General features: G+C 41.7%; 1 protein-coding gene across 3 annotated transcripts in view; it reads right to left on the bottom strand.

Moving 5' to 3' along the window:
- The window catches only part of pear1 (platelet endothelial aggregation receptor 1), a 54,762-nt gene extending 35,075 nt beyond the window's left edge, over positions 1–19,687 (bottom strand). Inside the window, exon 1 of one of the 3 annotated variants that reach the window (XM_061049960.1) lies at positions 19,470–19,687. Coding sequence is in view for 2 of the 3 variants with exons in the window: in XM_061049958.1 (XP_060905941.1) it covers positions 16,924–16,949 (26 nt within the window). In the remaining variant the exon portion in view is untranslated. Of the gene's footprint in view, positions 1–6,683; positions 6,766–16,923; positions 17,071–19,469 lie in introns of those variants that run through there. The other 2 variants (XM_061049958.1, XM_061049959.1) reach the window with 2 other exon arrangements.
- Between the last annotated feature and the right edge of the window lie 1,440 nt (positions 19,688–21,127).

Raw genomic sequence — 21,127 nt, 5'->3', positions numbered from 1 at the left:
CACAAACTGGAATAAATTAGCCAGAGTCCTCCATGTGACACATCGACCGCAGTCCCCTCTCCCCCATCCCACCCTCGCATTAAACCAGAGTTACTGTAAACTGAGTATAAAACCCATAATCCTTTGCATCTGGGTTCTCGGCGTGGCACGGGGGACGGGTTCGGGCTGTTGGGTGGGTGGCTGCAGAGACCCTTTACAAAACACTGGAGAGACAAACAATGACATGCCACACCCTGAAATGTAACACAAGGACACACAGTCATATCCAGTGGACACACACACTTATTTCACGGGCTTCAATGATCAATTTTGCCACATTATAAAGTGTATCCAGTGAAAAATCACACTGCCTACATCAACACGTTCCGCTCTGTTTACAGTAAAGACATCACATACGGTAAAAGGTGGTGCCATAAAGAGAGCTGAACCCCCCCCCCCCCCCCCCCCCTCTGGAAAAGTTCTGAGTGGAAAACAGTTGGCAGCTCAAGTGCAGTTGACGGTTCTCGGGGGAGTTGCGTGACAAATGTACGATCCAGCGAGGGAGAGGAGGAGGCCTTTGCACAGAATTTGAAAGTCTGACTTTCGCTGAGTGAGCTCTGTAGTGTTTGCTATCTGCAAGATTGATGCAAGAAATTAGACACTTATGAACTTTTGACTTTCAAAATTTAAAGGAAGGCTGCAGAAATGTGCACTTTGCAAAGTCTGGATTTTTTTCAGACCTATAAACTGTCTCGATTTGAGTCCTCGACTGTGCATCTGCATCTTAAAATTGCAACAGCAGATCTCCACAATTTTGCAAGAGTTTCCAGAAATAACATGGGAATAAATAATTTGGATTCTTGTCAAACTTCTCCCCGAAAAGGCTCTTAAATACAACGACAGATGCCCATTGCAGCCTGCCAATCTGTCCCATGGTTTGAGTTGTTTAAAAGCTCTGTTAATTAGGGAGCTGCAATGGAAAAACTAATGAAATCACCTCATGTCAACTCTATGTCATCTCTACTGCAACTTGAGGCCAGCTTTCATTTGGCAGCCTCAGGGTATGTGGTCTGGGAGCGTTTCCCCCCTTTTTTCTCCCCCAATTCATATTCATTCAAGTTTTAGATTCCAGGGGGGAAGTTGTCCAGGTTCATCCAATCAGGCTGCAGATCTCAGGTCAGTTAGCTGTGTTGAACATAATCTTACTCTATTGCTCACAAATGTAAGAAAAATGAAAGCTTTAGCATGCAGTCCGTTTGTAAAATATGATCTGACACATGAAATGTCCAACTTGCTGCAGGCTAGCAGGAAGACTGGCAGAGAAAATCAAACAGTCTGTTAGTCTGGTTCTTTAGCCAGTGTTTAATCCCACATGTTTACTTTGCAGATTCTCCTGAAGGGGAGGTCGGTGCAGATGATGCAGAGATGGTCTTGATGTCTGTGCGTTCAGAAACATAGCTGATGTTTATCCTCTGCACTTTTTCATGACTTTTACTTTGATGTTTGTTAGAAAAGCAGGAGAGATCGGCCTTCATGTGAGAGTATTGTGAGTAGGGGTTGGGGAAAAAAATTGATTTATGTAAAAATCGAGATTCTTATCTTCTGAGATTTTAAATAGATTCATAACTTCCCAAATGTATTTTTTTTTTGGGCTAATTAGTCTTTTTCCGCATAAACCCCGCCCCTTTCCAGCCGTTAGCCCTGCAACCATGTGTGAAAGAGAGATGACCCCTAGCTCAGGGAAGCTGTTTCTAAATATGGCCTCCAAATACAAACATAGAACAACTGAATCAAGTTTTAGATGCGTATCATTACTTAGAATTTATCTCAGAATCTTTCTTTCCGATATTTATTATCACTCGTCTGCTGCTGTCTCTGCCTCAAATAACCCTGCATGTGAAACAGGACGGGGGAAGTGTAGAGACAGGAGTGGAGAGGGGGAGCTGAGGGATGGAGGAGGTGTGTCTGAAGAGGCCGATTTAAAAAAAAAAATCGGCCCTTAAAGTTGCAAAGCAAGCCTTAAAATCGTCTCTTAAAACCTCCTTTTAAAGAAATGAATTCTGACATTTATCTCTGGCTCTTAACATCTACGGGTTTTTCATATGCCGTTATCTTTCTGTATTTTTGTGAAGTATTCCATAACCCTTAAGATGTGCTTTATAAATAATCCCTTCACTTTTACACAAGTGAGATGATTTACCAGCATGGTAAGTGGGAGTAGACTTATAGTCTTAAGGTCTGCTTGGGTGAGGCATGATCCTACGAGTGAAAACCTTAAAGTGCCTCAGCACTCAGACCAGCGACGTTACAGTTGGTTGAGCCAATTAACTTTAAAAGCTCAATGGCAAATATGGACACTTCACCAAATCGACCAACCAATCGTACAAGAACATTTGTCATTCAGCCAATGACAGACTTTCATGATTACAGGTCCGACCCAAACTTTGCTGTGGTCCATCCAAAAACAACAGAGCAGAGATCCTGAGGCAGGAGTTACTTTAAAGTGTGTTAGCAAGAAAGTTAAATCCAGGAGGATGCAGAGTGTGATGACCACACCTTTTCCTGGAGCGGTTAAACGTGAATTAGATAGACTAATGTGTGTGTGTGTGTGTGTGTGTGTGTGTGTGTGTGTGTGTGTGTGTTTATGTTGGAAACAGACTTTTCTAGTGCAGTCAGAAGGTGGTATGTATGGTAGTGTGACAGACTCTGTCCCCGCGGTGACGGAGAGCAGAGTCTGTGGATAACAGCGGTAGGAGTGATATGGTCACCATGGTAACACTGTTGTTTTGAACAACATGGACATAAACATGAGTTCAACACTGAGCAGAGTGCCAGACTGAATCTGTACAGACTTCAGCCTGCTGCCAGTCCTAGCCGAGGCTTAATAACAAGCAGTTTTAAGGTTAACAGATCCGTTATGAAACACGCGGCTCGAGATTTTTAAAGAGAGACGTTAATCTGGAAAACTGGGAAAAAAATGGTCCAAATCTGTCGGAAAAGTTGTTGACAAAGCTAATGTTGTAAGTCCAACCCGTCTTGAGTTTGATTGGGCAGTGAGAGAAAAGTTAACCTAAGAAAAAGATTACTGCAGTGTAATTTTGCGATTTAAACGTAAACTAATTCTTTCAGATCTACTCCAGCCCTCCATGTTTGATCTGACATGGTACAAGGACTGATGTCGTCGACTTTAAAGCGGCAGTCAGGAAAGATCGATAGTGCAACAACACAGGAGTTTAACCAAGGAGCCCAGGGTGTTAGTCCAGACCACGGTGCGTTTCTTCAGCTTAACCAAAGGCAGAAAAAGGACGCTTCAGGGTACCATAAAACAGACCTGGACACACAGACAGAGGAAGCAGAGATGCATCAGAGTAAACAGACTCAAATCAGACGCTGCTTTGACGTCAAAGACGACTTTGATTAAGCGAAAGTGTTCGACAATCTGCAAGAAGATTAGACATTCAGAAGATTACACAAACACACAAAACAGTTGCATTAGGTTTTCATTTAGCCCACTTTATAACCGCAGCACAAGCACATGCACAGTTGTTTTGTTGCCATTCTGAATTAACATTTACATTTTGCATGCTTTGAACACATGCATCGCTCCTTTTACAAGAGCACAACTGAACGCGGAGTAAATTCAAACAAATGCTTCAACTGAAATCTTCGGGGACGCTGATGAAAAAAGGAATAAATTATCCATGTTTTCTTCATTCATGAAATGTTTGCTTAGTGCAGATGTGTGTGTTCTGATGTGGTTTACACTCAAATTCTCTTTTGTGTTGTCAGCTTAGGGCTTTCTGCCAGGAGGCCTGTTTGCTCCCCCTGTTGCTTGACACGTTTGAGGCTCGTGCGCTCTGCACACAGGCCCACAGTGCAAACTGCTGCCCGGCCCTCCACACTGCAGACTGAAACCACAGGGAGGATGGCTGTGGCTTCAATGGTCAGAGAGAGCAGAGGGGTCCAAAAAACAACTTTAACCACTAAGACAGTGTGACAAATACACCGTCAGAACTTTACGGAGCAGAACAAACAAAAACACAGACTCAAACACCTTGGATTGAAATCATGTCTGGTCTTTGAAAAGTAAACTTTTACGCAAAGTTCTGGGACTGAAATGGTGGAAAAACCCAAAATGGAGGCTCTGGCTGAGGTTTCAGAGCGACATGACCATACAGCGCTGTAATTATATGTGCCGTAATGCTCTGTTGATCATACTGGTTGCAGAGACACATACAGCTCTTATAAAACTCGCAGCTCCTTCCACAAACCGTGACCAGAAAACACAGCTTTGCATTGTAACCGTTCACAGTAAGAGCACGGGCGAAAAACCTCTCCGTCCACAACACAAGACGGCCGCAGCTCGTAAGAGAACACAATTCACAGCCTATAGAACCGCCATAATGTAGTTCTGTTTAATGCAGACAACCATAATGTCACATTTCATTATTACATGAACCATCTGTTTCGGCTCTGACATCATGTGGCAGAGTTAAATCCTTAGTTACCTGTTGGTTAGACAAACCATGAAAATAACTGAAAAGAAATGACTTTAACTCCACAGTTTGTAGATGAACCAAAAGCCAATTGTGTTATTCCAGTGTAATTAACTGTTGTACCAAACTACATATAATTTCAAGTAGATTGATTCTTTTACCTTAATAACCTTAGGTTTCAAAACGATGCAGACAGCAAGACCTGCGATTGGTCCGCAGGGTATTTACATCATTTCCCCCACATTCAAAAATCTTCAGAAGGACAAACAAATCCAACATTGTACACTGGCTTTCAGTTGCCATGGTTTCCTATTCACAGACACGCAGAGAATGTGGTGTAACCGGTAACTGGCGATATAACTAGCATAAAAATCGCTCTGCCAGCTCGAGTTTTTGGGCGGAGTATTGCAGAGCTACGCAGACGCACTAGCACATGTGAGGTGCTAACAACAGAATCTCTTGAGATGCATAAACCAGGCTTGTGAACACACTGCTTAAATGAAAAACAGTTTCCTATTGGTGGTGCTAAGTGAAAGCCATAGGATCATTAGAATCATCTGCGCACCATCAATGCCTGTTCCAGTTTTACCCTGACCCACGCAGTACGGCTTCAAAGATCTGGACTGACCGATCGATGCTGCCTCAGAGCTCCACTTCAAACGCGACAAAAGGAAGAGCCAAGTTTTAACACAAACTGCATGCGTCCTTTAACACAAACCACAACACAATAGCGTGAGGAATTTCAAACTTTGCTGAATCATGCTGTAACTATTTGAAAAGTCCTCTGCCGTGACGAGTCTATAACGAGGAAATGTGTAACGGCTGAAACCTTTGATTGATCCGTTGGAATGTGTCGTCGTTTCAGCCTGAATCACAGAACGTGTTGTTGATTCAGACGCACACTTCCTCCTCATCTCTTCCTGAGCTTTACTATCAGACTGCTGCTCTACATCCAGTCAGGAAACTCTCTCTTCACTCCGTCCATGAATGTATCAGTGAGTCAGTAACTCTTTTTGTTATTTGAATGATTTATTTTCTTCATGATAAGACTATGACTCAAAACTCATACGGTAGTGTTATGGGGCTGTTTAATTTCTAAGAATATTAAAATATCTTCTGTGCTGTCTTTTTTAAATCTAATTTAGTTATTTTTCCTACTGTACCATTACTTTGCTAATATCCTCAACAGAAATCAGCCAATTGTTGAGCCTACTGACAAAAGGTGATGATTTTAAGTGATAAGACATATAAATGTAATGTGTTTTTTTAATTATTATTCAACCGAAAAGGCTGTCCTGACGAAGACTCAGTAGAGTCACATCCCTGTTTAATTAAGGATTTTTATACGACATCAGAGTGCCTCTGACTTTCAGTTAAGACTGCTTCTCCACACTTCAAACTTTGTTTGTCATCAGGACAGTCAAACTTTAGTTATTCAACCTTTGTCCCCTGTTCCTGAAGAGAACCTGATTCCTCTATTTTTTAACCCAGTGCAGCACTCACTTCTGCCATTTTTCCGAAAAGGCTGTCAATTCCCATATTTAAAGGGAGAATGTGTGACTTTTCCATCCAGTAGATGTCGCTCTTGAGCACAAGCATGACAGAAGCCTTCGCTCTCCTCCAGCGACACATCTCTAACCCCCCTCCCCACGCGCTCACGTGAAGTAGTCAAGAGTCAAGACCCCTGCGTTGTTGTGTTAGCAGGCTAATGTTAGCACAGTTAGCTCGTAGCTTCATGCTGTATGTAAGTTGACACGGAAAGACGGTGATCTAAAAACGCTTAAATTACATGGAAATAAGCAGTGAGTATGTTCTTCTTCTTTTCTCTAGTCCTTGACTAAAACAGCTTTATTCACAAGGGGAGGAGCCGGCCGTCCCGTCCATGTAAACACAGCTCCGACAACAACACAGCCGGCAGGACTCGAGCTTCTCACTCATTGTAGACAGTCATGACTCAGAGACATTAACAGATGATATACTTGATCTCTGCTGTATTTGTGTGAAAATTGTCTCGCATTCTTCCTTTAAGAACTGGAAAACATCAGATGTCAAATATTTTTGCTTGAAAATTTTTAACATTTTATCAAAACCAAGTATAGCTGAATGAATGATTGATCTACCTATTTAGTGAAGGTGCATCTAATTTTTCTCAATGTCATATCTTGAACTTTTCAGAGCCGGTATTTGGTCTGCCTAAATGGTACTCACATTAAATTCTGCCACTGATCCCTGTGATGTTTTCATCCTAATTCTCTGTACACATCCGAGTCTCTTTCCCTTGCTCGCATTTCCACCATGACACGCTAACTTCATACCGTTGCTCTCTTTGCTTTATATCGCCTCCAAAACAAACGACTCCGGTCCTCCTCTCGGGGTCAGAAAGTTGTGGGAAACGTTGTATTAAAACGAGATTCATTAGGACCTTAAGTCACTGTGTCCCGAGCTGATCTCCCCAAGATGAAACTATGCAAAGGACAACACTTAATTCAACCATATTTATTAGCCCAGTTCCTGAAACATATACAGAACAGGGCACGAGGTCAAGAGCCTTTGAAATCTTCAGAGGAGCAAAGAAAACAGACACAACCTCGGGGGAACTCTTACAACAGTCACAATCTGTCGCTGTTTGTGTTTCTCTGAGCAGAGTAAATCTTTGCAAAGAGAAAAAAAACTTTGTAACTTTATTATGCATGAAAGCAAACAACATCAATGCATGCAGGATCATGTTTCTCAGTCTTTGATCCTTTCTCTAATCCTTTCTTTGTCTAAGACGAGTACTGCATTGATCACAGAAGTTAAAGCTGTCTTGGCTGCAGATGTGCAACAGCATCACACAGGAGCTCTGCATCGATAGTCGATTGATTCTCTCCACATTGGTGCTTAAATATTTCATCCCAATTCCAGCCGACTCTGTTTGCAATGAGGCTGTGTAGAGCGGAGAAGCAGCTACGAGAAAACTAAAAATCATTTCTTTTTATTGATGGAGGCGGTTTGTTTTGTGACTGTGGTTCACTCTCCGTCTTCTCACAATGGGTGAAAATCAAATTGAGTTGCTCTGGTTTTGGTCGTAAATCGATTCTGAAAACTGTATGTGTAAGTGGTTTTCAAGTTAACACAGCTACATCTTGCATTTAATGGTTGTACTGTAGCCAGGGAGAGCTATTTCCAGTTGGCTGCAGGGTTTCATATCGTGTTTCTAAAGCTCGGCCAGTATGGTTGATTTTTCTTATTGTCAACAAATCCCATAAAAAAGCAAAACCAGAAATGAACACATTCTACTAATAACTGTGCTCCCTTTGTAGCCAGAGCCTGCTAGATCTTATTTCCATGTTCGACAGACCTCCATTGGTGTTCATAAACTATGAAAATAAATCCCAGCATGTTCCATTACTATGATAAACATGGGGACTGTAGTTTATTTCAGGTCAGTCCAGCATACACCATCCTGCTGCCTTTAACACTCACTAGACAACAAACACGTATTCATCCACGTTTAAAAGCAGTCCACAACCGATGCACTTTTTGACTTCTTTTTCAATATTTTTTTCTTCTAAAAACTACAATAACCAGCTGTTTCCTGTAATGATTTTGCTTAGGTAGAAGTTTTGAAAGAATCATGTCTTCAGTAGAAACCATATTTTGGGGCGGCAGTAGTTCAGCATTTAGGGACTTGAGATGGGAACCGGAGGGTCGGCGGTTCAAGTCCCAGTGCGGACCAAAATCTGGAAGTTGGTCTGGTAGCTGGAGGATGCAGGGCTCTTCCCGAGTACTGCCTAGGTGCCCTTGAGCAAGGCATCGAACCCCAAACTGCTCTGGTGCGCTCCCTGCATTGCAGTGTGTAGCAGCCCCACTCTGACATCTCTCCACTATGATGCATGTCCACAGGTCCTGTTTGTTTATGTGTGTGAGAAGCATGTCTCTCAATTATTTCCCTCAGAGATAAATAAAGTATAAAAATCTTTTAATTTAAAAAGACGGCCAAAATGCCACTCAGTCAACTTTTGAAATGGTTGTCCAAAATCCACTGGATGAAGTCATGATGGTAATGGTCTACTTCTTATAGGAGTCTATGGAGGGATAAATTGGGCTTGGAGAGTACTTTAGAGTCAGACTTACACATTCTTGGTTTGTTTTGTTTTTCACATCTGTTGACAATAAGTAAAATATAGAACATCTGTCTCAGCCTGTAAATCTTTAGCTGTGAAATTAAACTAATATTCTACAATCATAAATGCAAACTATAATTGACTTGTGGGTGGAAAAACTTTGATATAAAGGCTCTAGGGTGTCACAAAAGCATTGTGCACATCTGGATGTCCTTCAAGTGTGATAACATATGCAAAAGCTATCTGAATCTATTTCACAGCTTTGGCCATCGTCACAGTCCGTCCCTCACAGGCAGGAGGTCCCTCACTGTTGTGCACTTCTTCTTTGACTCGTAGTTTGTTACGAGGGGAAACGGGCGATCACATAGCAGCCAATAAAGGAGGAAATGCTGAACCACTGCAGGCAACCGAAATCTGCAAACTCATCACAAACCTCTGCATCCAACATGGACGTAAACACAGATGTGCACACACAAAAACTCGACCTGTTCCATGTACCAAAACACACACACACACTCACACACACACAGAGGCACCGTGGTTTCTTTTCTTTCCATTACAACCTTTGTTTTGGCCGAGGAGCGTGCAGATTGCTTACTCTTGCGGTCTCGACCCTCGTGGTAGGGGAGCTGCCGTCTAAACTCTGTTGGAGAGGTGTGAAATCAGACCCCATCGGCTTTGGCAAAAACTACCACTAACACAGAAGCTGAAAGAGCTCCAGTGTCTGCAAAACCACAATTATAAGATTATTTTACATAATTCATGCTGCATTTAAAAATAACTTCTTATGATTTGACAGATGCCTACTGTGTAAAAACAGATTCATGTTTTGTCGATGCATGTCGGGTATGAGCTTCTTGGGGGGTCTTTGGTGCCAAACAAGATGGTCCTGATCCCTCTGAGTGACTGCGGTGACTAAAGAATATAACGGGAAGCAGAATCTTTTACTGAGACACAAGATTTAAGAATGACATATATCATTCTGCGTGGATTATGTTCCCATGCAACAGCCTTAATGTGAGTCTTTAAGTCCTGGGCTGGCTGTATGAAAGAGAAGCAATTTACAGTAAGAGACTTAAACCGCGCTGCATCTGGTTTCAGTTAAGACAACACTTCGATTGTGACTGGATGGCAGTTTTTTTTTTTTTCTCTCTCTCTCTCTCTGTTTGCAGCTGCCACAAAAACAGAGAGCTCGGAAACATTTGAGCATTTGAGTGGCGATCATTTTCTGTAGCTGTTGATAAAATATTTCTGCTGTTTGTTTCCAGGAATAACCGATATTAACATTTCTCCTCCGAAAGGGAAAAACAATGTGACACTTGGATGATTTACCAGTGACTCAAGTGTTGCTGCTGCCTGCACAGTGTGAGCTTCACACTGCGAGACAGATGTGTGTTTCAATTACTGCCATGTGGTCAAGCGTAACAGAGGTATACCTTTAAAGGAAAAAAACAAAACTCATAACCTTAAATAAGAAGTACATGCTGTTTTCACACTTGCACCCCTGGACAATTCTAGAAAGGTTTAGGACTGCCCCTGAAATCTTCTTGAGATGCTTTGTTCACATATGTCCCTCACTGTGCTGAGATTGAAGGACTGAAGGAGGAGGAGGAGGAGGAGGAGGAGAGGAGGTGCTCTGAAGGAAAGACAGGACGTAAAAAAAAGGCACTCCAGAAATCCAAGAATTCAGAAAACGCAACATTCTGACTCTACAGTGACAGTTTTTAGCCTTTTTATCAGTGCTTAATGGGAAAAAAAAGAAAAGAAATATTCTCCTTGAGTGCAAAACGCAAAGACAAAAGTCATGAGTCATTTTCTGAGTTAAATGTCTGGGATAAAATGTGTTCAGATTAGAGGGTAACATCAAGAAGGTGTTGGAAGAAGTATTGGTGCTGCTTATATACTTCATCCTCTGTAACCAGGAAAGGCTTGAAGCAGCAGCAGCAGCTCAGCACCACCAACACAGGTATTACCACAACAGTTATCAGTTATTATCTTGATTAGCTCTCCGTCTCTATCTCTATTTCCAGGAAGTCCAGCCCGGGCCAGTAAATTCCTCAAAGTTAAACCCTGCTGGTTTACAGGCATATGGTGTGCTGCCTTTTTGGAGGACGAAGTGGAAACCTGCAACTTATTAAACTGATCATTTTAGAGCCTTTTTTTTTTTTTTAACACATAGCCCCCCGAAAAAAGCTCAGTCTCTCTCCCTCGCTCTCTCTCCAGATGGGCCTCATCCTGCAACATCTGGAAGTTAAAGCCTTATTTTCTTCGCTCAAAAACTTCGGCCACGTGTGCTACCCTGAAGGTGAACCCTCATAGATGTTCCTTTACTTAGTCTTAGTCTCTGTGCTTTTCCCAGCAGTGTCACGTAGACTGAAACCTTTTCAAACCCCACAGGTGGTGCCATTAATCCACTTTACTGGACCGCCTCGTGGCTAAAAAAAAAAGAGATGAAAGTAGAGTCTTCAGTGAGTGCTCGAGCTAATTGAAAAGTCTTGCGCGGCCGTCTGCATTGTGCAACATATTATTAGCCTCTCGGGGCTTTTTGCTACGACACCTGCATGGCTGTGCAGCACAACAGGAAGGCAGAGGGCAAAGAGGAGATGAGAGCCAGATACAGACCGCCACACAGGACATCCTGGGCAGCACGGTGGGAGGGCAAACTCAGGAGAGGAATGGCCGCAGTGGCCTGTCATCTTGTTTGGGTATGATGTTCCAACTCAAGGATAACAAGTGAGGAGGAAACTGTTGACACTTTTGTTTTTTGCGGATTCCCAGAGGCAAACAGGAGCAGGAGGAAACACAGCATGTCTTCTGTGAGTCAGAGACCCGTTCCACACCTGCGACAAAACTCCTGAAAATAGAACATACGCTTTCCGGGGTGAGCTGCATGCAAGTTTTTCACCTAAAATGTATACATTAGTTTTCCCACCGGCCTCCAAAGAAATTTTCCTCAAGTCAATATGAAGAGCAGGTACTATTCAGGAAAAATTCACAGCGGGCAAGTGGAATCTGGAAATTGATTTTTTTCTCTTCTACTTAAGAAAAAATGTTGAATCAGTTGTTTTAACACAAAGTTCCTGAAGTCTTCATCTTGCATCTGCTGCAAGTCTGTTTTATCTTTGTGCATGTTATGAAGCAGCGTCATATTCTTCTGTGCTCCATGTTTGTTTTTTTTCCATTTGTCAAATTGCACAAAAACACTAGTATGAAGACAAAAACTGTCAGCATTGCATCACACTGATAGAGCATCCACCATCTTGGAGTGTCTTTTTTACATTATATCTTGCCTCCTGAGACGCCCCCCCCCCCCTACCCAAACCCCTCCCTTGTGTAACAGGGAACATCTCCCGTGGTGAAGGACATGTATGAAAGAGGAACCTGGGATTATTTCAGAGGCAGAAGTTCTCTACATTTTCTGAAGTGCGTTTGTTTTTTCATAGTGGGGCTTCTTACTAAAGTACTTTAAATCAATTTCAACCATTTGGCAATTAACAAGCAATTCAGTTGTTAACACATTCACAAAAGCAGTCATAACTACGTATCTTGTCAGCACTTTATTGATGATAACACAAGTTTCTCATTACTTTTAAATACACCACAACTCCCTGGTTAACTATTATCCTTCGGTGTCTATTAATGTCATCACTTCAGCTGACTTTATTTCACTTTTCTTCCACAGGGCAAAAGAAAAACATGTTTTCATGTAAATCAAACCCTGTCCCTACAGTCCCTCAGGCCCCTGCTCTCTCCTCTGTCTTCAATCAGCTCTGCAGAGGCACACAGGAATGAAAACTGGGACAAACAATAGGAAGCAGATAGGAAACATCTTGCATGTACATCCAGGTCTGCATCTCTACACTCTCTTCCTCTGACATGTAAACAGAAGTGAGTTGAGAATAAATTCAGGCGCCTAAAAGGAAAAGTCATTCAACAGAGCCATCAGACCTTCACTGGCTCTCCTTCTCCCACTTCTTTTTTCCAACAGAATTCCTTTTTTTTTTTTGGCTTCTGTGTCCATTTTCACAAAGATCCCTTTTTTCCACATGGAGCCTGTGTTGTTTTGAGTAATGGGGACACTGAAATAATGATAATCTGTCATCTCACTTTTCCTGAGCACAAGTTTGTCTTTCAGAAGTGGCCTGGAAAAAACGAGGGGGAAAAAAAGAAAATAAGTCTCTCTCTCATAAAAATGCAAGATGGACGACTGAGAGAGTCGCAGCTTAACACAGCTGGTGGAGTGGATCAGGATCTGGGTCTGTGCAAAAAAAAAAAAAAAAAAAACATCAAAAGTTTGAGCTCAAGTCCACATTGTGCCAGGCATGACACAGAGGCCATTTGTTTTCCACATGCAAAACGCATATTTTGAATGGTAAAGTCATGAACTTCAGTTTTATAACTTGTAAAATAAGTATTCTTTGCTCCATCTGCATGACGTATTAACTTCGATGAATAAAAAACAACGAAAATCTGAGAGATAATTCAGTTTTTGTCACAGAGATGAAAGCAAACAGCGAGACGCCTTCGCCTTATTTCATCTAATTCTACATCTCAGGTTGTGTGTGTGACACATAGACACCAAAGAAAGCCCCTGAAGTCTTAATGAACAATGTCTCCACTGCTGCTCCACCCACCACCCCAAACACCACCCACCAACCACCAACATAAGCAACTTCAGGAAGGACCCTCACCACAGTACAAGTAGTCTGTGGTCACCTCATCAAGCCGCAGCAGGCAGGCTCCTCCTTCTGTTACAGCCCCAAACCCCCCGACCCCAGCTTTTTATGATTGGTTATTTGAGCCAGAGCCCGAAGAAACTGTACATGTTCCCCCCCCCTCAACCCCCTCAACCCCCCGCCAGAGCAGAGCGAAAGACCCAAAACCCCCGAGCTGGAGGGCTGCAGCAGAATCTGATCCAAATTACTTGTGCGGCTGCAGAGCACATGGGGTTGAAAGGCTTATATAAGCCTGTGGTAGGAATATTCAACTCCCGTCACCTTCTGTTGAATTCCCTCAGCTCTTTGTCTTTTTTATCCAGATTATGTTATCAACAAAACAAAGCTCAAGGTCTAGAATATGGACGTGTTTTAGACTTTTTATTCAAACATTGTTGTATAAAACTCTTAAATGAGGGAGTAAATTATCCAATCACAATATGAAAAATCTTACAGATAAATAAAAGTATTTTTTCCAGCTCAATTTTGGCTGTTGACATGTCAGTGTGCGGATCAACACACAACATAAGGAACAAGAGGCCAGCCACTACCAGCCACTACCAGCCACTACCAGCCGCATGCTCATTTACTTGAAACACAACAAGCAATGAAGCTGAAACAAGCAAACAGGACTAAAGATGCTCCCAGAAAGAGAGTGGTTACCACTCAGACATGCCCACTTCAATGCAGAAAATCTCCTTGATGGTTCTTTTACATAGCGAACATGTTGCACTTATCTTAATTGTATTTGTGTTAAATCTTTTAAAGGGGAATTAAAAAAATTTATTATGAAAAATCCAATTGTACAGTGTTTTTGAACATATATTTGGGTAACCTGAGTGTCTTCAGACCCACACAATGTGAAATAAATCCATCCAGTCCTTTGTTTGTGGTCTGCATAAGTCTTAAAACAGAGAAAAATGCTCAGTTTCAAATTTGCTCTCCTTGTGATGTCACAGTGGGATTGTGGAAAAAAAATAAAAAAAATACCCTCCCCTCCTCTGGTATCTCCACCCATAGACTCCACCCCCAGCCTAGAACAAAACTTTTGAGCAGGTCCGCCATTTTTATTCTCACTAGCAAAGGAGTGATGTCTACGGGGAAAACTCAGGGGGGGGGCTCATTGCATTTAAAGAGACACACACACCAAAACGGAGCGTTCTGAGAGAGCTGGTTTATATCACAAACCTCCTCTGGTGCTTGATTCATGTTATATTTTGACCAAAGCACAACAAAGATGTTTCATTTAGACCACAGGGGACTGTTTGAAAGGGTGGAAAAGGGGGATAATATGTCCTCTTTAAAAGCACTTTGCTAGGCATCCTATAGCAGGAACTGTCACTGACATGTATGCACATGCAGGTGCACAAACATACTGACCCTTGCTCCAACTTGAATACATTATTTGGGCCTTACACAAAAAAAAAACACTCTTTATCATAAATAAGCTTGAGTCTTCCTCTCCACCTTCCCAGTCCGAATGCATTCATTCATTAGCTCAGTGCGTAGAGCAGGCGCCCCCTGAACAGAGACTTATAGTCCTCGTCGCACTGGTCGCAGGTTTGACTCCCAGTCTTAACGCCATTTGGTACATGTCATCCTCCACTCTCTCTCCCCTCATTTCCTGTCTCTCTTGTCTGTGTGTCCAAATACAGGCAGAAAGCCCCCAAATGAATCTTAAAGAAAACATGTCTATTGAGATGTTTAGGACTAGACCAATGAGGTGTGACCATCATACTACCATGCCTCAAATAACTACACAAACAAAGACCTATGTAAGTGAGGCTGTGATGTCACATAAATAACACACGCATGCCGTGTGGCTGACGGGTTTAAGCTTGTCAAGACAAACTGTGGCCTTCAAAAGACAACATGCAGACACTCTGGGTACCCTCCATGATGTCACAATAAATTTTCAAAAATGACACGGCACTGGGGATCAAATTAACAGTAATGGCTCTAACCCCAGTTCTTCTTCTTTTTTTAAATTTTTTTTTTACTCTTTCCTTCCTTGAATCCTTTGTGTCTCTGTCCAGTGTCGTCTCCTATCAAAACATATCCGATGACTCGTCTGAACCCGAGTCCTTTCTTAGACAAACAGATGGCATGGCAGGCAGATCTCCAGGTGTCAGACAGGAGACGGGTCAGATCCGTGAAAATGGGTAACCAGAAGAACAGTGATAGTCCAAACATGTCTGGAGACGGGCAGGCGCATCTGAGTGGCTATTTCCCTCAAAATATGAAAAAAAGATGGCCTCAGAGAGACACCTTAGGGTTACTATTCCCATGCAGATTTAAGACAGAATGAAACAGATAAACCTGAATCAAAATGAAGTACTAATTCTTGGAGAAGAAAAGTTCAGACTTCCTGGTGTTTTGTGGTTGCCAGAGTAGATGTGGTCAGGAGTCTAAACCAGGTGGCAGAGATTTCACTCTGATAGTTAATCACATCTCGCCTTCCTCACAGATGTTTTTATGCTTTACAGAGTGCCAGGGCCTTCTTAGTGAAAAAAAGCTTTCATTCACATGTTGCAGACAATAAGTGCAAAAGTGCAAGAAGTGGATGATTTTACAGCTCGAGGACGCTGTTTCCAAAACAGTTTGATGTATTTTATGGCTCGAAACACACAGGGGATGAGGACTGTTAAAACGTCAGTGGATTTGTCAGTGAGTGAGCATGAAAAAGTTCAATAGGCAATATGCTATTAATATTTATGGATGAGAAAATACAAGTTTAGATACACTTTGAAAAAAGAGAGTCATAAATCCAGCAGATGTATTTAAATGTGAGTCATCTTGTGTCCTTTGTGTTTGTGATGGAGAGGAAAATGTGAAAATAACAGAATAAAAACAGCAGGTGGTAGATGTCATGGAAATAATTATGCTGATGTGCTAAAACTGTGACATTAACAAAGTACCGTTGTTCAAGTCACACCTGGCCCCCCACATATCCTGTTCCTCAGAGACCTCCGCATGAATTTCTGCTTTCATACTGAAACCTCTGACCTCATGCCTTTCTCCAAACTGAGATAGACACTGTCCAAACTATGTTTAGCATTAAACTCGTAAATCTGCCCGACAACAGAGGTTGTCTGTCAACCTCTTCCTTTTACATATAAAAGCCTGTTTTCTCTTTGTCTTCTTTGCCACATACTGTTCTTGTACTCTGTGGCTTGCTCATCTCTTTGCAAACAGAAATTCCCAGCACATAGATGAATATTGTAAAGAGCTCTATATAAGCACCTCCAACCCCTTCTCCACTCGCTTTGAATGAAGGAGCGATCAATTAGAACGCACCATAACAAAGCACCATTAAGCACAAACGGTGGACAAAATAGTCCTTTGCTCGAGCTGCAGTTGCCTGTGTCCTGTATCCTAAACTCTACACATCTTTAACAACTTTTTTTAGTTTTACTTCAGGCCACAAAAAACGATGATAAAAGTGCGACACAGCGAGTTTATGAACCCATCTTTAGTTAATCAGACTCTTACATCTCAAGAGTCCTGTGGACGACAAAAAAAACAATCAGTGTCACACATGGAGCAAACACGTGAAACAACAAGCATGAAAGCATCAACCACCCTCGTTACACTCTCCCATCTGCACTTCATCTCAATCTGCTTCACCTGATTAACTTTCCCCGACATGACATGAGTGAGCTGAGTCACACATCACGCTCAGGATGTCACACGCTTGTTTTGGCTGCAGGCACCACGCCGCCACGTTTCATCAGCCTGAGTCAGCTCCTCTGTGACCCTAAAACAGACCAAGAGGTGGATCCAGATATCTGTATGTAAAAATCAAACACAGCAGAGGCTTAAGGAGGAGGAGGAGGAGGAGGAGGAGGTGAGGAGGAGCAGGAGGAGGTGAGGAGGAAACAGCAGACCTCCTCCCAGCAACTTCCTCTGCAATGAGTCGATAGAGAAGAGCTGCCAGAGGAGCTTTTCTGACTCACACTCTGTTGATAGAAGCTGGAGACATTTCAGAGCAGAGACGCCAAGAAAGTCAAGAAAAAGAAAAAAAAAAAACAGCAAGTGCATAACGTGATGACACAAAGCCAGGAGCTCACTTAAACAAGTGCTTTAATCACTTGTTGATGAGCTGAGAGATGGTTTGATTATCTGAAGAAAAGAAAAAAAGCGGCCTACATGCTTTGAAAACTAGCAGAGAGAAATCAAGTAGATGATGGGCAGTTTATTTTCAGGTACTTATACCGAAACATTTTCTCTATTTTTTTTTAGAGATACTGATGTTTGGTTCATGACTTTCTTTTGGTGTCAGACTCCCACAATGCAACATTTTTTTCCACCTGTAAGAGTCCTGACCTGAGTTTTCCATCATGTATTATCCCGCTGGACCATTTATCATCCAAACAATCCTGAACACAAACTTAAACTTTAAGACTTCCAGGTCTCCAAGCCTCCTCAAGACAAAAACAACTCTCTGTATCGCCTCCTTGCCCTCCTTAAATCTCCTCTCTCCTCCTTTTCGCTCCTCCTGCTGCATCATTCAAAGGCTGTCTCCACATTTTTATAAAGCTAAATGAATGCACACACCATATTGTTAAGCAGAGTAGCCATTCTGCACAATGTTTGTTTCTGCTTTTAACACTTCTGATTACAGATTAGTCACTTCACCTCAGCATGAGTGATATAAATCATCATATTACTAAGTAAAAGTACTTTATTTAGGTGCAGTGACAATAAGCTAAATTATGCAAGTATTGTAAGCAAAAGGAAACGGTTCTTTGAGGATCTAAAGTACAAAAAGATTCCTATAGGATTGTTAGACCGTCATGTAAATTAGACTGCTTGTTGATTAAAATGTATTCATCATTTAACGTTCTATCTTTTAGAGTATTTTACATTAGAGAATCACATTTCATGAGCTCATCATTTATTAGAATCAATATTGACCTCAGAACTGAGGTGCAGCTGGGGGGATGGTGGCACAGTGGTTACTGTGTGCGCTCCATGTACAGAGGCTATAGTCCTCCAAGCGGGCGGCCCAGGTTCAAATCCAACCTGTGGCTCCTTTCCCGCATGTCACTCCCCTCTCTCTCCCTCTCTCTAACCCTCGCCCTGATTTCCAAATATCCACTGTCCTATCTCTCCAATAAAGGCACAAAAAGACAGAAAAACTTTATGTAATAAGAAAGAACAAAGCTCTTCATAAATCTTTAAATATTCACATTTTACTGCTTTGCTTTGATCGTCATTGTTACTGTATGTAGATTTTTAATTATAAGTTTGTGTACACATTATTAACAGTATGGCAACTCTGAGTTTTTATTTTCAATTTGGTGATATTTTAACATTATTTATGTGGAGGCTTTTAATAAAATCTTTCAGTTTCCTGCCTTCTCTTGCACTGTATATTCTCCATCTTTCTTTTTTATGCAGCTAAATACTTTTTATTGTGCAAATAAATGTAAATATTAACAGTAGCATTGAATAAATATCCTATGTTTGGTGTCTTTTCTGCAACAGTTCTCACTGCTCTGTACTCTCCTACAAATGGATTAGAACTGCACTGGACTCTTTCTGCTTTAGTAAAGTAAATCATCTGAGCACTTCTTACACAACTGTTCACAATATGTGCAAGACAACTTTGAAATAAGGTGAAAAAAGAGTAGACCAGTGTATGAAAGATAGGACCCTACTACAGAAAACTCTAAGGACGATTCTCTCTTTTTTAAAACCCAAAACAAAACAAAAAACAACAACCAGAATTTACATTTTTCGACACTTTTAAATCCATCACCATCCTTTAAAAACATCTTAACCCTCCTATAAGAAACGCACTTTTTTTAATGAATGTTGACGTCAGAGAGAAGAAACATTTTCCGTATTTAGCCTCAAACTAAACGACACATCGAGACAACGACACTGATAACAGTATCGACAAAGCCACAGATGACAACAGATATTATACTATATTATACAGATACTATAAGAAGGATTGAAAAGTTGCATCCTTTAACATTTCTGGGACTTCGTTTCTGTTATCCACACGAGCTGAGCCCCATTCAGTGCGAGAAAGTAGCCTACAACTTCACATCTCTCTGTCGAGTCCATAAAACAACAACTTCTGTCACAACAATTCGTCGCATCTGAAAAGCCCTAAAGTCTCCGTTTAGTTCAGTTATAACCCCAGAGGACATTTCACTCACCTTTCCAGCCAGGAGCTCCAGTGTTAATGTGTCGCTCTTATCGCAGTCAGACCAACACTTTCCAAAGACCAAACGAAGAAAAAGAAGAAAGTTCTTTTTTTTTATATTTTTTTTAACGATTCATCATAGCTGCAAACATGTGAGTCTCGTGCTCTTAGTAAACTCTTAAAGCGGTGTAAACATTTAGGGGAGAGAGTGCAAAAGAGAGCAGCCGCATCTGACGTGGAGAGGGGGGGGGGGGGGGGGGGGAGAGAGAGAGAGAGAGAGAGAGAGAGAGAGGGGGGGGGAGGAGGGGAGGAGGGTCCTGAAGTGAAGCCAAGGAAAGTGGAAAAAACTGTGACACACAGAGGGGACTGATTGAAGGAGGAGCAGGAGGAGAGAAAAGGAGGAGGGGATGGAGCAGAGAGGAGATTTAAGGAGGGCAAGGAGGAGGTACAGAGAGTTGTTTGTGTCTTCAGAAGGCTTGGAGACCTTGATGTCTTAAAGTTTAAGTTTGTGTTCAGGATTGTTTGGATGATAAATGGTCCTGTGGGATAATACATGATGGAAAACTCAGGTCAGGACTCTTACAGGTGGAAAAATAGGTAGATAATAGGACATTTGAAATACTGTCAGCAGCTTGTTAGCTTAGCTTAGCACAAATACTGGAAGGGGGGGGGGGACAGCTGGTCTTCCTCAGCTCAAGGTTGGCAATCTAACCTGTTCACACCTATTACAGTGGTGGTGTGTGAAAAACAAAGAGGAGTACCCACAGGTAGAAAAGAAAAAAGGGTACTTATTCAAACAAAAAGGTACAAACATAAGGCTACTTTTCAACAAAAGTTAAAAAAAAAAAAAAAAATTTAAATCCATGGAAAAAGCAGTAAAACAAAAAGGAGCCACAAGAATAAACAAATGACAAACTAACAGAGTCTATGGGAATAGAAAACAAACCATCAAAGTCCAACTTAAAATCCAACAAAACGACGAAATGCCACAAGAAAAAATACACACACAAGACAGGAAGGTAGATCTAATGAACTGACACAGACCTGAATAGTACGTACTGATTTGGTCAAAATCAAGTATGCAGTATCCAGCATGCAAACAAATGCAAGATCTGCAGTATTCCAGAAATACCCGGATATCGTACTTATTTGAAAGAAATGTACATGCATGAGACCAGTGCTTCGCCTATGTTTCCTACAATTCAAATCACCAGGGCGGAGATCAAAATGACAGACAGCAACGGCCAATATAATAGGAAATAATCACAAGCAGACTAAACCACACAAACATACCAACAATTATCATATTCAAATCTCAAAATTCTACAATTCACTTAGCAGACACTTTTATCATTAAGCGACGTACATCAGAGAGTAAGTACAACACAAGCAAGGATCTAGAAAAAAGGGAACAATGTCAGTAAGAGCAAACGATCAGCTTTGAGTCCGATTGGACACACAGGTGCTGACAGGAAGTGACCAGAGGCAAAGCACAACATTGACGGCAGTTCTTGAGAGCTCTAATCAGTATAGAAACCATCTTATAAGTCGTCGTTATCAAACAAAAACCATCGTCATTACCATCATCATCAATAATATCGAGACCATCATCATTAAGTTAGTATGCGTTCTATTTGTTAGTAGTATGTAGTAGGTGAAGCTGCCTTTTCC

The sequence above is a fragment of the Labrus mixtus genome, chromosome 11 (genome assembly GCF_963584025.1).
Source record: "Labrus mixtus chromosome 11, fLabMix1.1, whole genome shotgun sequence".
Lineage (NCBI taxonomy): Eukaryota > Metazoa > Chordata > Actinopteri > Labriformes > Labridae > Labrus > Labrus mixtus.
The sequence above is the reverse complement of the archived record's forward strand: the minus strand, read 5'-3'. Positions and strand labels throughout refer to the sequence as shown.